The sequence below is a fragment of the Choloepus didactylus genome, chromosome 1, assembly GCF_015220235.1.
Source record: "Choloepus didactylus isolate mChoDid1 chromosome 1, mChoDid1.pri, whole genome shotgun sequence".
In the NCBI taxonomy this organism is placed as follows: Eukaryota; Metazoa; Chordata; class Mammalia; order Pilosa; family Megalonychidae; genus Choloepus; species Choloepus didactylus.
In genome coordinates, this window is record NC_051307.1 from 144596282 (window position 1) to 144614809 (window position 18528).

General features: G+C 34.8%; 1 protein-coding gene across 1 annotated transcript in view; it reads right to left on the bottom strand.

Annotated features, from left to right (window-relative positions):
- Positions 1-4234: 4234 nt before the first annotated feature.
- The window catches only part of SELENOT (selenoprotein T), a 31735-nt gene continuing 17441 nt past the window's right edge, over positions 4235-18528 (bottom strand). The window contains exons 2-6 of the mRNA XM_037842744.1: positions 13837-13947; positions 13136-13262; positions 10805-10892; positions 9160-9313; positions 4235-8592 (exon numbers count right to left, since the gene is read on the bottom strand). Coding sequence (XP_037698672.1) covers positions 9189-9313; positions 10805-10892; positions 13136-13262; positions 13837-13947 — 451 coding nt within the window. The 3' untranslated portion in view covers positions 4235-8592; positions 9160-9188. The remainder of the gene's footprint in view (positions 8593-9159; positions 9314-10804; positions 10893-13135; positions 13263-13836; positions 13948-18528) is intronic.

The window sequence follows — 18528 nt, forward strand, 5'->3', positions numbered from 1 at the left end:
TCTTCTGCCAGACTATAAGCTCCTTGAAGGCAGAACATGTGTTACTCATCTTCACCACTGTGTTATCTCCCTTGTATCTGGCATATAGAAACCCATTAAAAAATGCTTGTTAAGCAAGAAACTAAATGGAAATGTTATTTTGGAGAAGTTGGAAAACTCCAAGAATAGTATTGACTTTCAAGTTGGGGATTTGCTTGGCTCTCAGTGCAGATCTCAAAACTACTTTTCCCACCGTCAGTCAGCCTAAGGAAAGGTGGATGCCCAGAGGGTTAAAACACAAATTATTTTAGTTGTCAGAAGAAATTTCTGGAGTCCACTGGTCTGAGATGTTAATCACCTCTGACTATTCAATTAATTAATACAAATGTCTTGAAAGAATATAACTCCTATACTAAAGCCTTTTTGTCATATCATTCAAAGATGCTTCTGACCACAGCTTCATTTTCCCACACAAATTCCAAGGAAACAGGAACTTCCTAAAAAACACACCAAAGCCTCTTCTTTCTACAGCCTTTTCTCTAGCGTGACCCATTACAACTTCAAGCCCCCAAAGCTTTCCTTTTTTCTTTAATCAAAAAGAGATGGATCAAATAAGAGCCATTTCCCATTGTTGGCTTGTTATTCTTAACCTTCCAGGGAGGCAAACCATACCTTTCAGGCTTGGCTAGGAAAGAACAGCTCCCAACTCCTAGCCCAGATATGATCATCCAGGGACTGATTGGACTGATCAGGGTAAGGCTGTTCCACAACAGGTCCCAGCTTAAGGCTGTGGTTAAGAGACTCCATTCCAGGACCCAGAGGTACACTGCATGAGAATGTGTCTGTTGACCAGTCTCTGTCTCCCATAGTCCTTTTCTCCCTTCCCATAACCTCTCTCCCACCTTTACCTCCTCTCTTGTTCTTAACCCAAGATTTCTCACAAGCAACTCTACTGACTTCTTGGACTGGATAATTCTTTGTTCTGAGAGGCTGTCCTAGGCACTGCAGGGTGTTTAGCAGCATTTCTGGCCTCTACATATTAGATGCCAACAACATACCATCACAACCCCCTCCTGCCCATGATAATTAAAAATGTCTCCAGATACTGCCAAATGTCCCCTGGAGAGAAAAATTCCCCCGGTTGTGAACCAGTGCCTTAACCAAACCCAATCATTCTTTCATTTATTCACAGGCAACATTTATTGAACACCATTTTTGCCCACCTCAAGATTCCCAGAGACCTATGTTTCAGTATCTCTGTCATTACTTTTTTTAGTCCAGTATTTATTTTTTTGGATTGTAACTCTCTTTATGTAACACTTTGAAACTCACAGCTGTGTTTTCCATATTATTTCTACTTCTGGATACAAAGTTCCTGGAACACATCCTCTTCAGTTACTGTAATAATTACTAAGCATGACGCTATACTGCAACTACTCTATAGTGTAGATAAATGGGAATACTTTGGACTTCCTAACTCTTCAGATTTACTATATCAATAGTAACAAAACGGATGCAGATCACCCTCTTTCTTAAGATGGAACACATACACATACACACACACACACACACACACACATACAAGCAAGGGGGATAAGAGGTAATGGCAGAGGGGTTACACAAAGCCTTTGGGGAAATACAACTTCCTAGAGTAACAATTTTGCTTAAAGATTTAAGGAAGAGGTAGATCAAATTTTTATATTAAAACCAACACAAACATTTTGGAGTGAAATGAATTTTTGCATGAGTTTTAAAATAGAAGATGCCAACAAAACTGTGATTTTTGCAGTATACTGAGTCAGGGCATAGACCCAGGAAGACCAATGCTTCAGCAGAAAGGTTTAGTGTGTCTAAAGAGAGCATTTTCATTGAACTAAAACTGCTAGTATCTTGGTAGATGTGCTCTAAACTCCAGCTCAGAGGCAGGTGTAATATTTTAAAACCCATTTTATGGATGAGTTAACTACCTTGCCTAGGACATCTAACCTGGTAATCTCTACAACAGGGTCCATATGCTTTGCAATTTTCATCATATACATTTGATGAGGATAAGTGGTGGGAAAAACAGCAATTTGTGACCCACTTCCTGGGGAACAGTCTTTCTATGTGGGGAAAGGGGTCCAGTCAATCTGCAGCTTGAATTTCACTGTTAGAATAAGAAATTACAATGTAAATTTGCCTTCTCTTCTATAGAAGCTCCAGCTCTCCATCCCAATCAAGGGGGATAAGAGGTAGTGGCACAGAGGGTTACAAAAAGCCTCAGGGGAAACACAATTTCCTGGAGTGTCAATTTTGCTTCAAGAATTAAGGAAGAGGTAGATCATTTTTTTTTTTTTTAATTCCAGCTCATCTTAGCTAAAGTGAGTAAATAAAATAAAAATAAAAATAAAAGTTGTGAAGTAAAATCCTGGTTGTAAATTTTAAGTTCGCTTTGTTACTGCCTCTTTTACCACCTGGAGTAATTCCAGGCAAAGTCCTCTGCTTATACTCCTGTTTCCCCTACTTCTCTTTTCTTTTGCTCGTTTTAGCACTGTCAGAAGCTATATAACCTGGGCAAGATACTCAGTATCTTAATATACTTAATAAAATGAGAATATTAAGAACTAGATAATTTCAAAATCTTTCATAATGGAGAATTTTACTGGAAAAATTACATACTTGTAGGTAACCAAAATGCTTATATATAACATATATTTCAATATTTTAAAAATAGTCACTCAAGTCTAGGTTTTAAATGGGCTATTAAAAGATAAAATTCAGCAGCACTTTCCAGTACATTTTTACAAGAAAAGTGTAGGGGAAAATGTCATAAACACGCTTTTACCTGCAAACAAAACTGCTCTCAGCAACTAGAGAATAACAATAAACAAAGTAGTAATTGCTTTTTCCCTAGTAAGAGTTGCCTATACAGGCAGCATATGAATAGTGTCAGTGGCCCAAGGGAATGTTGGTAGCAACCTGTTCTCCAAACGCCAACAATTTTCTTTAACAACCAGCGCTGGCTACATTTATTTCAGGTAACTTCCAATCAGGTTAAATAAATAGCTGAACACTTGATCTGAGCAGCTTAGAATTACAAAGCCATAAAATTGTCTTAACCAATTATGATCCTGAACAAGAAGGAAGTTGGGTGGGGGGAGAAAAGTCAATAAGAGGAAAGGAAAAGTTAACAGAAAACAAAAACGGTCAGGCTGTGGGTATCAAGTGAGAAAGGATCCAGAGAAATGTAAGAAATGAAGGGGAAGAGAGACATTTAGGGAAATAAAGCAGGATACAACAGATAAGGATTACAAGCAGGTACATGTTTAGCCAAATGTAAATATGAATTTAGATCACTGCAAATTTGGGAAAACTGTCTTCCAATAAAACTTGCCTTGCTTAATAAAGAAAAAAGTGTCAAAATATATCTACCGGTGACAACACCAACCTTCAAAGAGTAAATGTAAAACAGATATTTGAACCATTCACGCAAATCAATAACAGTTTTTGCCATTTTATCTGTCATAAGTCTACTGCACTGCACTGTAGAATTATGATTGTCTGACCATGTGTTAATACTGCCAGGGCTAAATATATTTTTAAGCAGTACTTTCCTAGCTCTCAAAGAAAAAGTAAAAATATAGCAATATCATAGAAAATGATTTACCAGTAAGCAGATCCACATCAAATTTTCCCTTCGAAAGTGAGTTAGTTTTAATAAAATACCATAATACCAGTTTTCATAACCTATTAATTAATCTCATCACATAAACCCTCAAAAGCTCTAAAAAAGACTTCAATGTATAGATCTGTACCAATATGTACAGACTGCTAAGTTATCTTCCCTCACAGTCAATATCCTTTCCTTTCTCCTGTAATAAAATAACTTTACCCAATTAAAGATATTTTCCAGTTTTCCTTACAATACATTTAACAATGTGACTTCTGGACAACAGCATATAAATGGAAGTAATGCATGAAACTTTCAGGTCTTGCCTTTAAAAAGAGCATCACCTCTGCTGCTTCCTGTCTGCTGGCAGCAATGTGGATCTGACAGGAATAGAGCAGCTATCTTGTACCAGTTTGGAAGCTACAAGTTGAAAATGACAGGAAAACAAGAACAAATTTGGGTTCCAACATCCAACACCACTATATCCACCTTGTACTCCACTGTTACTTGAGAAAAAGGAACTATCCTACGTAAGCCACTACTTTGGCCTTTGGTATAGCAACCAAACTGGTATCCCAATAAGCAGACTTTTAGAAAATAAAGACATTCTGAGGCATATTGTTCATTTGCTTAGCATGGTTTCTGAGGAAGAAACTGCCTCTTTCCTAGTACATGAAACTCACGTGCGGTATTAGTGAGCACCTAGAGTTAGAGAAGTAAACTAAGCCTAGACGATCAATTTTCTATTTCCTTGGCTTCAGTAACTGGCCCCAAGAGAAGCATATAACCCAAGTTAGACCAGAGTATTTCTCTGGAACTATATAAATGGATTGTAGGGGAAAACATATTCTCTTTTTTTCTAGGTTGCTAATCTGGGCTGTTTGAAGCCCAAACTATCTGTAGTCATGCTCTACTCCCTTCCTTCCCACCCCTGCTCTTCTCTTCCCAATAACGGTGGATGCTTATAAAGAAAATAAGGTCTACATAGATGGAGACAGGTCTGATAACCCCACTTGAATCCCTGAAGCTAACCTTACTTTTTTTTTTTCTTTTGAAGAACCTAGTTCAGACTTAGTTTCCATGGCAATTTAAAGAGTTCTAAGATGGTTAATTATTATAACAATAAAGATAATAACAACAATAATAATATAATAAACTCTCTACTTGGAACTATAAAAATTGAAATAGAATGTTATGTTTTACATGAAAATTAAGATCAGTTATCAATATAAAATACAGGCATAATGCAAACATGATGTTGACTGCTTTGCTCTCTGACAATCTGGCAATTCATAATTGAAACAGATTGTTTAAAATTATATTGGAAAATTTAACATTTCCTTTTAAAACACAGTCAACCAAGAAGTTTTAAAATGTTAACCCAATATACCAATAAGAAAGGATAACAAATATGTTGCATGGATAAAACAAGATTAAGTGGGACAATGAGCTCCTCTATTTGTTTTCTCAGAAATACTCTTCTCATCTCATCCTGTTGTTTGATCTTGAGTTCCCATTTTGCTGAATTTGTGTTATTAAGTCATTATGTGAACATAGAGCAATTGTGTGAAATACTCAGCTACATTTTCTTCTAGGTTGAGTCAGTCTTTTGCATTCATCTTTGCAGTACAGCTACTCAGTGTGTGGACCACCGACCACAGCATCTGCATTACCTGGCAGCTTGTATGAAATGCAAATTACTGGGCCCCATCTCAGACCAACAGAATCTGAATCTCTAGGGCTGGTGTCCCAAATTTCTGTCAATGATTCTTATACACACTAAAGTTGTAAAACTACTGCTACAGTATTTTTGCATGGTTTCCATGTTGTTTCTTTTTTATTTTGTTCATGCTCAACACAGGCAGACATTCTATTAATATTGCTTAGGAACGGATGACTTAACCCTCTTCCCAACTGTATCTGAGACCAGTTCATGTTCTCTTCAGGACACAACTGTCAGGGTAGGGGTGGGGGGTGGGGTGGGGAATATTTAGATCTGCTTGCTTTTCTGAAGCCCAGGGTAAAGCAGCCAGGGATCATGAAGAAAAAGGCTCAGTCAAATTATAAATATCTGAACTTTGTTCTTTCTTCTGAGATTTTGTTAAATGGTCGTTAGCAGCAAAAAGAGGGAAAGTATTCATTTTATTTTCCTCCAGATTTGGGGTGTGAGAATTGCTCAGGAATTCAAGAGGCCAAGGTTTGTCAAGTTTGACAATAATAAGATGCTTCTAACTGCTCCACTCCAGAAAGCACAGAATACATCACAAAGTTGTTGTTCTGTTCCAACATGGAAGCACAAGTGGACAATAAGGCTTGAGAGGTAGTATAAGGTCTAAGAGAGATAAGTAACCATTAGAAGGTAAACATAGTATTTAATGAGACCAACTGTTACATTGCCTATCCTGGGAAAATTCCCTAAATAAAGTTAACAAATAAAGCATAATAGTACAGAATTAATTCAGCAAAGTAGGGAGTTCTTTCACTTCAGCTTAATAAAAGTTTACTTTCAAAATGTTGAGGTAAGTCCCCAAACTTTACAATTCCTCACTTATTTTCCTCAAGAGATTTTTTTTAAAAAGCTTTAGTATTAAATATCAAATCATATGTAAAAATCCTGTATGCTATTTTTTAAAAATCTGAATTTTAAATTATGAAATGATAAAATATTTGCAAACAGTCAAGGTCCCAAAGCAATTAACATTCAAAGAAAGATAAAAGCTTCATTTGGGTCCTGTTATACCTTAACAGTTGTGGAGGCTGATCTGCTGTCATTTAATAAGTATTAGTGCCAAAAGTAAATAATGTACTTATATTCTGAAAGCATATGTGTTTTGTACATCTTGCATACTAAAGTATGAAGCCTTGTTTTGCCAACATTTTTTAATTAATCTAACAAATAATTTCTTCCATAATGGCAACAAACATGAAAACCCCAATAACATTTAGCCTACCTGCTTTCATATTCTATGGTCTTCTAGTTAATATAATGCATAGATATTTACAAACTTGACAGCCACAACAATTTACAAACAACTAAGTTTTAGAATGTTATGAATAAAGCTATATTTTAAATATTCTTTTTTTACTTTTCCTTTTTCCTTATAGTATTCTGCCTTTTTATATTCATGCTTTCCACTAATTTTTTCATTAGACTCTATAAATTCTAGATTTAAATATGGCCAAACATAAAACAACAATATTGAGATGGGTTTCAACAAAATAGCTGAATTAAATCAGCATCTCAGTCATTTAAAGTTATTCTCCAAAAGACAAGTTATTCAACCAAAGGTGAACACAGAGAAAGGTAGATCCAAGCCCTCAATTGTGAAAGTCTAAATGCCACAAGCTTAACTAAGACACAAGTAAAATGCCCATCAGCTGAGGAAAGATGCCTAGACAAATTCAGCAGTATATTCAAGAAGATGGGTGTGGGGGTGGTGTGGATGTGTTGTACACAAACAGACCAACAAGATTTTAGTCAAAGATAACAAAATGTTATGACATCTTGCTAATAATCTCTAAAGAACTTTTAGCTTGAATTGTATTGACTCTTTCCATTATAAGAAAAATTTAGGTTAAAAATTTTGTATCTTAATTAAAAGGATGATCCATTTAATCAACTTCCTACAGTGAATTATCAGACTAACTTCCTGTTAGCTAGAGAATATGGTATGTTTAATCTTCAAGCTGTCACAATCAGGATCATTATATGACATTTACTCAATAAATATTCAGTGACAAACTAATTTAAAGGTGCTATGCTGAAGTGTTAGGTAGACCCAATGCTGAACTATCTCATAATTTCACTTCAAACCTCATGGCTTCCCCTAACAAATCAAGACCTATTTTTGGCTTAACCACTTCTATTCCTATAGGTTACTGAAGTGTTACGACTATTTTTCTATGTTATGGTCCTATTTTAGCTAAATTACTCTTACAGTCTTTATCAATTTAAGCTTTTAAAAAAGCTGCCTTTTTTAGAAATTGGTATGTGAGACAAGTTAAAGTATCAGATAAGTGCTCTCCATTCACCTAATATCAAAGTTGTAAAAGACGTCCAACTGTACTTATCCTCAGTGAGGTAAGTTTCAATTATTCTAAAACTGGTAAATGAACCTATTATTTGCATGTGAATCTAAAGTGTGTCCCTTACCAAATTATCTGTAAGTCAAAAACAAAAATATAGGCAGACGATAGTTAAATATGTTAACAGGTACACTGCACAATAAATTGAAACTTTTTAATTTAACTTATATCTCCTTAGTTTTTTATTTAGTTACGTATAAAGGCCCAGTTAATCAATTCATTAGATGGGTCAAGGAAGACACTTGAACTACACGAAAGGATTTAAAAAGCGATGGTCATTTAGTAGTTCTCTTGTAATCACACACACACATACACACACACACGCACATTGGGAGAGCACTCTGGATATAGGATTTTCCTCCATAATCTTGTAGAATGCACTGTGCACTGTTCACAATCTGCAATATGTTGTAAACTATATGAATTGGGCATGACCAAATTAGAGATGTCTGATAAACTCTTATAAAGTATTTGGGAACTTCAGTTGTATTCCCAAAAAGACAGGTTTTAAACTATAAAAAAGAAACATTCATATAAAATCACAACAGATTTAACAGACATCTTTGAAAAAAATCAAACAATAACTCAATCTTCTACTTTTTCAAATACGACTAAGAGAAAAAGTTGCAAGTATTATTTATATTTTTAAAATTATTAACTGGCTAAATTAAAAAAAATGCTATACAATATTATTATTGCACTCCACGGATGTGCAGAATTCCAAAATGAGACAGCACTGAAAAACTGTCTTGCATTGAGGTTTTCCAAGAGGTACAACGAGCCTGCCAAATGCATCTGGTCTGTACTAACAGCTTGCTGTCTTCAGTACAGGCCTTCATAATGTCAGTCACGCTGCTCTTGCAAAAATCCCTTAATGTCTGAAAGATACACAAAAAGAGAACATTTTATTTCAAAAATCATTCTTCTAGGTTCACTCTTTCAGAAAGTCAGCTTATTAATCAGAAAAGAACTGAGAATGTCTCTGTTAAACAAAAGTTTAGTAACTGACACGCACCTCTCCGTGTTCACATGTATTTTATCATACACACTTTCCCTTATAAATATTTATCCTGAGCATGTTAAAGAATTTGCATCCTCTTAGGATCTAAGCATTTGAAGGTGAGGAGAGGATATATGTATATACATACACACAGTCTAGCATAATACATCAGCTCTCCCCATTTTGGAGTTCACAGCAAAAAAAAAAAAAAAAAAGTGTTAAAGGCCCAATTATTAAGCATTGAAGATAAAATTATAAATGCAACCTTACTTTAATTTGGCAGGTTCAAACCCTCTTGATATACTAATAAATTTTAATGAAGAAGACATCTATCTGTTAAATCTTAAATTGGAAACTCAGGTGACTTGTAATTTAGTAACACACTGATTTGTGATGAGAATTAACTGAAACCTACACATAGTAATTATATTTTTAAACTACTTACAAAAGAGTTCTCAGTGCTGATAGGTGGGGCTATGATCGATGATGAGGGAGTGAATCCATGTGAACATTGAGCTTCATTTCATTGTCAAGAATTTGAACAAGCTGTTGCATGGATGGAAGGTGACCAGATTCCAGCTTAGACCACACAGGTACATCTATAAAAATAAATGGCACCCCATCCCCCCAAACAATTAAAGATATTTCTATAATAGACATTCCAAAAACACTTATTCAGTGTCTATGCACAGAGACGGATACAACAGTGAGCAAAAGGGATAAGTTTCTTGCCCTTACAGAGTTTATATTTGGTTAGGGGAAACAGAAAAAGAACTACACAAATAGGTACAATACTACAGTTGTGCTAAGTAGTAAGTATTATTAAAACTAGAAGGTGCTAAGGTGCTATGTGAGAGGTACACACACAAGCCTCGACCCTGACTGCTCAGAGACATAATTTCCTTTAAATTGAGATCTAAAAGATAAAAAGAAGTTACCAAGATATAATGGGAGTTCATGGGAGTGGACAATCTTCAAGGCAGAAGGAATAATAACTAAAAAGGCTGGAAAGGAAATTGGCACATTAAAAGTGAAAGGTGGTCAGCGTAGCCGAAATGTAGTAGAAGAGGGTTAAAAGAAAGACTGGGGGATGGGACAGGTTGACAAACTGAAGGGCCAGAAGATTAATATTTTAGGCTTTGGAGAAGATAGTCTCTGTCACAGCTATTCAACTCTGTTGTAGCCTGAAAGCAGCAATAGGCATACATAAACAAATGGGCATGGCTATTTTCCAGTAAAACTATTTACAAAATGGGCAGTAGAGAATATAGCCTATAGAGCCGTAAGATTGCCAGCCCCTAAACCAGACCTTGCAGGGCCTTTTGGCTATGTTAAATATTGTGGGCTTTATCTTGAGAACGAAGTAAAGACCTTTAATGAATATCAGATAGGCAAGTGGCAAGATGAAATTTGCATTTTAGAAAATCACTTTACTCCTTAAAGCACAAGTCAGCAAATTTTTCTGCAAAAGGCCAGGTAGTAACTATTTTAGGCTTTATGGACCAAGAAGCAAAATCAAGGCTATTATATGGATACTTATATAAGCAAAGAGAAAACAAATTTCCGTAAGTTTTTCAGTGATGAAATTCAAAACTTTATTTATGGACTCTGAAATTCTAATTTTATATAATTTTCACATGTCACAAAATATTCTTTTGAATTAGGGTGAATGGGAATTACAGGAAGCAGAAGTGATCAAGAGTTTATCTTGGAACAGGTTGTATTTAAGATTCCTAGGTGGAACACAACAAAGAGAGGTCTAGTACGGATTAGAGCTATACATTCAGTGATCAACATCACACAGATGTTATTTTAAAGCCATGGGCGATATATATTTAAAGAGAGAGAATTTAACATGAAGAAGGCTAACTACCCTAGTATTCCAAAACGTAAAGTTCAAGTAGAGGCAAAAGATATTAAGTTGAATTTTCCTAAATTTTTATATTTCCTAAAGTTTCAAGCTTCTTTCAAATATACCTCTTATTTTATATGAACATTAAAGAAGTTTCTTTTATTATGAAAAATAGAAAAAAATGCATGATGCTCATTAGAAATCATTTATCAGAAAATGCAAACTACTCAAGACCTACCATTTAAAGTTATCTCAAATGCACCTGTTGACATACACAGATTCTCAAGCATGCTGCTCAAGAAGAAAACCATCATACATGCATAGACCTAAAAGAAAACATAATTAGTACAAAAGGCAAATCATTTTGAAGTCAAAACACGGCAACTGATAAATATAACCAAAAATTGCTCCTGGGATTTCTCAGAACCAACATAAGTTAGACTCCCCAAACTAGCATAGAATTATGTGAAAGACATTCTCTTCAGAAAGTCCCTACCAGGACACTCAACCCCCAAAAGCCAATTAAGCCCTGAGTGAAGTACACCTAACCCAGTTAAAAATAAAGCCTTGCTTACACTTAACCCACCCCTATAAGTCTACTGGGTCCTGGCTACAAAAGCCAACTTCCTTTTTTCTGTTCGTAAAACTGCCCACAAATTCCCCAGCCTCAAAGCTGCTTTCACATATGCAGACAAAAGATTTCCTTGCCGTTGTAGCAATCTTGGTGTCCTGAATAAAATGTAAACTTCAACTCAACTCTGATTTGTCTTTTGACAGTAATATTAGAAAGAAATACTTAAAATATATATTCTAATTTTTATTTGGGACATGCTTTTTAAATCTACATTAAAAGTTTCCACACGAACTATTTTACTGCTACCTATAGGTTCAAATAATATACACAGAACAAGAAAAGTTCAACACTAATTCCCAGATCTATACATGCTGAAGAACTTGTAAATGACATTCACCATTAGATATTAAAGTTCTAAGACATCTTGTAACAATCTGAATAAGTTAAATAAAAGGATACTAGCATAAGTAGAAGAGTTCATCTTCCCAATTTTACAGTGTATGAATTCACAAGACTAGTGATGCAATAATCAGCAACTCCAGGTAGATGCCTCATTGTTATTAATAGTGTATTTTAATATTCAATACAAATTAAGCAAATCATTTTTAAAAAAAAGTAGGCTAGAGAGCACTGGTAAATTAAAGTGCATTCATTCATTCACTTTTTAAGGCAAAGCTATACCCTTCCAAATGAAACTAGAAGCTCCTTTGAAAGAAAGGTTTTAATTTAACAAAATCACCAGACTAAAGGTATGATGTAGTAGGGATCTCAATCCACAGTGACCTGTTTCAGAAAAATAAGTCAAAATGCTCATAGCAGATGAGAAAGATTTCCCAATGCTCTTCTGAGCTGGGTAGATTTTGATTTCATAGGGGTTTACCGAAGCATTTGAAAACATAATTCTACAAGGTTCTTAAGCATATTTATACTGGTTCTTTCAGGCAATTTGTCAAACAAAGGCAATTACCATGAAAGCTACAGCTTTCAACGTACATTCCAATTCTACAGAAAATCAACAATGGCATATATTGCCATTGTTAAATGCACTCAAGATAATTTGTTATCAATAGAATTAACAAATGTAGCACAAGCATTATCAATAAGTACTCAACTTCCAATTCTTAATCTTTTGCAAATCAACATTTTGTTAATAATAAAATTATTATTATTGTGAATTAGAGGTAGCACTTGAGGATGTTTACGTTAAGAAGCCTTGCCTATTAGTGGAAATAAGCCATTCCCTAAGAGAAAGAATTAATGCTAGGTAAGAGTCTGCTAAAGATAAGTCTTAACCTAGAACAAGACCAGATAGAGAACAGCAAAAGAGAATACTTCATAGAAGGAAACACAAGCAATCATATCAAAAGAAATTAAAATTAGCCCAAGTCTCATAGAACAGATCATTTTAAGCAAGACAGACAAAAATAAGAGATCTAAAAAGAATGTACGATGTAGCAAGCACCTACATTTATACTGATTCTTTCAGAAAGTCTGCCAAACTCCAAGAACAGAAAAATCAAAGGACAAATAAATAAATAAATAAATAAATAGATAAATAAATAAAAATAACGAAGAGAGAGTAGTTTTGGCAAAACAATCACTGCAACCCCCCTTTTATATGTTTATAAACCCACTAATACCCAAGTTAGTTGGTATAAAAGGCCTACACTATATATATATATATTACGTCTTGCTGGATACAATTTGATCTAAGCTGTATAATCAAAATCAAGCGATAAATTATTTTGTATGCAGATTCTACTGAAGTACCACCCACCACCACCAAAAACATAAAACCTCATCATTTGTCATACACAGAAACTGAAGTCCAGGGAAGTTAAGTGACTTGCCGAGAGATTAAAAAGTAGTTTAGAAGTTGAAATAATAGATTTAAAAAGGTGAATCAGTAGCAAGAAAATGAAAAACAAATACAATAAAACATTTTCATTGACAAGCCTAAAAACCTATAGCTACAAAAGCTATTAAATTACATACCTTATTTTCTTGGCCCCACTGCCAGATGCTAGGAGCTTGCATGCCAAAGAAAGCAAAAGGATCCTTGCCAACAATTATTAAGCCTATTAATACTAGTTTGAAGACTGACAGGAAAGATGCTATGTGTCTAGCAAAAGAAAAGAAATACATTCATCAGAATTCACAATTTCTCTTCTACTTCAAGATGACAATTCAAGTGTATGTGTACAGACATTTTTCAAGCTACCAAAGCTTAAAGTGACTAATCACAACTAGAGAAAAAGATAATAATGAAAGTTTCCTTCGCAGTTTTAAAAAATAAAAAATAATTAATATCATTTAAATCAATCCAAAAATTTACTCACAATATTATATGGGATTGGCCTGTAAAAATATTATTCTTTTAATAAATTAATACATTGACTTTCCTAAAGATTTGAGAGTTCTTGGTCTATTTCCACAGTAAAAGGAACACAGAATGCCAATTTTAGAAGGGCTGCCACCTCTAAAACAACACTCCACTTCACATGCTGTCTTTTATATTTGGGTCAAATAAAATTACCACTTAATAAAGCAGCATTCTATGTATATTATTATAATCAACTAAGTAATTATAATAATCCAAAAAAAGTTAATTTAACCAATTCACAAAAGTTTATAAAGTTAAATATTTTCCTTTTTTTAAAATTTATTTTCCTTTTAAGTTAATGGAATTTACTTACCTATATATTGGTTGAGGGAGGTAATTCTCTCCTTCAATGCGGATGTCTGGGTACCTCTGGCTAATAACCCGCATGTACTCCTCAAACACCCGCCTATAACCTCAGGAAACACTGCAAAAAAATAGAAGTGTTCCCATGAAATGTTTTAAAACACACCTAGATTTATTTTATAGCTAACAAAACCTAAAAATTATCACCAATATTAAAAATAAATGTTTCTTAATCCCACGTCTAGGTATATACCCAAAAGAATTGAAAGCAAGGTCTCAAACAGTATTTGCACACTGATATTCACAGCAGCATTATTCAAAATTGCCAAAAAGATGGAAGTAATCCAAGAGTCCATCAACCGGTGAATGGATAAACAAAACGCGGTATAAATATATATATATATATATATAATGGCATTTTATTCATATAGTCAGTCATACAATCAAATATTAATTCAGCCATAAAAAGGAGTGACATTTTGGTACATGTGACATGGATAAGCCTTGAAGACATCATGTTGAGTAAAATAAGCCAGACACAAAAGGACAAATATCAGATGATCTCACTGATACAATAATCAGTGAGAAATAATCAGAACAAGCAAATTTTATGGATTCAGAAAGTAGAATACAGGTTACTAGGGCCAAGGTGGGTTAGAGAATAGTGAGTTAATGCTTAATTGGTACAGAGTTTCTGTTCGGGGTGATGGAAAAGTTTTGGTAAATGCATGATGGTGTTGGTAACAACACTGAATGTAATTAACAGCACTGAATTATAAATTTGAATACTGTCAAAAGGGAAACTTTTAGGTTGTTCACCTTTTACTAGAATAAAAATTTAAAAAAAAAGTAGGACTGTACAACACAGTGAATCTTAAGATAAACTATGGATTATAGTTAATAGTATAATTATAATAATATTGTTTTATCAGTTGTAACAAAGGTACCACACTAAGGCAAAGGGTTAATAATAGGGAAAACTGTGTGTATATGGGAACTCTGTGTTTTCTGCATGATTATTCTATAAACCACGACTTCTCTAATTAAAAATAAAATACATATATATATAGAAACAAATAAACGTTTCTCAAGATCATTCACAAACTAATAATGATTGAAGATGGATGATGGGGTACATTGAAGTTTCATACAAGTTTGAAATTTTATATATGTAAGTAACCTACCGCTCAAGTAAAGCCTTACATAATAATTTAAAAAAACCATAAAGTTTTATAGATTTGTATTACTGTTGGCCCATGGCAATTACACACCTATGTTCGCTCAATCACAATAAGAGGAACTTCAATTAAGTAACTCGTAGATTCCTTCTGATTCTAAAATTTGATTCTACTTTGCCAAAGGATAAAAAACAGGGAAGATAATTTTCAGCAATATGACAGAAAACCCATATCATTACTCCAGAAAATTAAGTCAATAACACGCAACCTCTCCATCACTAGAAATAGGTCTCTGGATAACTGACCTGCAGATATATGTTGCCCTCACAAGAAAAGGGAAATAATGCCACCAGAATGCACATATAGAGATAAAAGAAGGTGGTCACACTGTATCAGCAGAAGAGCTTACAAATTCAGGTAAGATCATTGAGCACACTACTAAGGGGCACATATATACCATAAAGCAATGAAGGTACCACTTGGTGGGACCAGTAATTAACTTATAGTAAAACCTGAGGTGCCAGCTTTGTTGGTCACACAGAAATCTGTGGTCATAAAGGAAAAAAAAAAATACCAACCACCAGTTTATATCTGAGAGGGTAAAACAATCCAAATATTAACAGTCCTCAATTTAAGAAAACCCACTTCTAAAAAAGAGAAATTCACCAGTTTTTCTTTGTAGCTAATACTTTACATTTATAATGAAATGTTCCCAAAAGATTAACTGCCTAAGAAGTACGAATCTTTTGCACAGTGAGACAAATATTTATGGTTATATACTTAAGAACTTACAAATCCATTTACCTTATCTTTACTTAACTTTCACCTTACCCAATATTTTAATCTAGGCATTCAAGCTGGCCAATTTGACACCTAAAATGATCAGAGACATTTACTACACCCATCTCTTGAATACTTGTTATATGGGATATCAGAGTGAATGAGCTCTCAGAGATAATCTCTCTGGTCCAATGTTTCTGAAAGGTAGTCTCAAATGCCAACGAAGTTCTCTATGAGAAATTTTATTATTATTGCTGTATTGCTTATTCTTTCTGATGATCATGTTCAACACTTTTCAAATTTATATTTCTAATTTTATGATTTCCCATTTACAGGGAAGTTGCAAGAATAATATAAACTCTTCACCTAGATTCATCAAGTATTACTATTTGGCCACAATTATTTTCCCTGTAAGACATTTAATTCTGTTTTGAAGATATTATAAAAAATAATCTAGATCATCTATACGCCTATCACTCTTAAAACCAAGAAATACCAACTGATTTCAATGCCCAAGTATGCATTTGCATTTTATAATGGAGGCGATTATCTAAAATGATATTATCTGACTTTTAATACTATATTTTAAGAACTGGAGACCATAAACTAATATAGTTGAAACTGTTTTTTTACAGATGAACAAAATGAAGTCCAGAAAGATCAAATGACTTTTCCAAGAAATACATTCATTATCTATTCAATTCATTCATTCAAATATTTGTTGAATGTCTACTACACATTAAAAACTAAATATAAGGCAGACATGGTCCCTGCTCTTAGTGCCAGGGCTGGGAGTAGAACACAGACTTAGTAATTCGTGATCCTACGTCTTTTCAATTAGACTCCAAAGAGAAGAGCTACAGCTAGATGACGCAAGTCCAAATCCTTCCCTATGTCCTAGTAACACATTCCCTTTGCTTATGATGCCACAATCCTATATGTACAATTGGCTTCCTGGTGGCAGATGTCTCTGAGGTTCTTAGCACTGAAGTACTTTTATGAGTTAGCTCTTCACTCTGGGAGAACCAACCCTGTGAACCCCAAGATGTTCCTAACATTTGCTTCAGCAGTTCCAATCCTTCAAGTGGTCAAGGGAAGCCCTAGGAGGCCAAGCTGGATAGGCGTGTCTATGCGTGGGCAACACTATTGGTCAGATTCCTCCTTTGGCTATTTTGCTTAAAAGCCTGAATCTACCCATGGTTCTTCCCATCCCAAGTCTTCAAATCATCTCAGACCTTTGTGTCTAACTCCAAATAGACTCAGCCCGTAATGGCACAGTCAAAAAAGACTTTATAAGTATACTTCTTTTTCATTTATGAAAAATCAAGCAGTTAAAAGACTGACACAACATTTTTAAGACAGGTTTACCTATGCATTTTTCCTCCCTATATTTGCCTCCAGACTTGCAAACTTTTTCTTATGTAATTATTCTCTGCAAAACAATTTTTCTGTTTTGAAACAGCAATTACTACCGGCAATAGATGCTTTTCAAAGGGAAACATGCCTCGTGTTTATCAAAGTGGGAAAAATGTCAAATTAAAGGCAAACATGGTAAGGAGCTAGTAATCATTCCACCTCTGCACCACACCCAGTTCTTTCAAATTACTCCACTCTTTTTGGATCAATGAGAAAAATTATCAGAGTCCCAGTGTGCCTCTGATAAATAAACAGGCTAAAATATTTTGCAGCAGTTGCCTGTTCTCTCTGCCCCTGGACCAAAAGTGCTTACGCAGTAAACCTAATCTTTGAAAAGAAATCTTAAACGTAAACATCAGGTCCCAAACATTTTGCAAATCCTTTTTCCAGTAAGACAGGGTTTGTATATAATATATCCCCCAGAAAAAGCCATATTCTTTAATGCAGTCTTGTGGGGGCAGACAAATTAGTGTTGATTAGGTTGGAATCCTTTGAGTGCTTCCATGGAGATGTGACTCAATCAACTGTGGGTGAGACTTTTGATTGGATAATTTCCATGGAGGTGTTACCCCACCCATTCAGGTGGGTCTTAATTGAATCACTGGAGTCCTATAAAAGAGTTCACAGACAGAAGGAGGTGCTGCAGCCCAAAGAGACACTTTGAAGAATGCACAGGAGCTGAGAGTGGAGCTGGAACACAACCTGGGATCAGCAGGCGCCAGCCATGTGCCTTCCCAGCTAACAGAAGTTTTCCGGATGCCACTGGCCTTCCTTCGGTGAAGGTATACTTGTGTTAATGCCTTCATTTAGACATTTTCATGGCCTTCAGACTGTAACTTTGTAACCAAGTAAACCCCCTTTATAAAAGCCAATCCCTTTCTCGTATTTCGCATTAATGGCAGCATTAGCAAACTGGAACAAACAGAGATTCCTCACTATATAGAGTCAACTATTGAGATTCCTCAATTTAAAATATTCTCCGCACCAAATTACTTTTCTACAAGATCTATGTCTAATGAATAGAAAGGAAATTTGGGAAATACAGAAAAATCCCTTGTCCATTTAAATATTTCAAATAGATTCTGTGCATTTTTAAGTCCATCATATGTTCAAAGTTTCCCAATTCCTGGTGCCAACCATCCCACTTTTCCCTTCACTCAATCTAATTGTAGGTAAATGCCCACTTATATCAAACCCCAATCTGTCACATCCTCTTTATTAAAAGGTAACATGGGGAGGCGGGGCAAGATGGCAGACTGGTGAGCTGTAAGTTTAGTTACTCCTCCAGGAAAGTAGGTAAAAAGCCAGGAACTGCGTTGACTGGACAC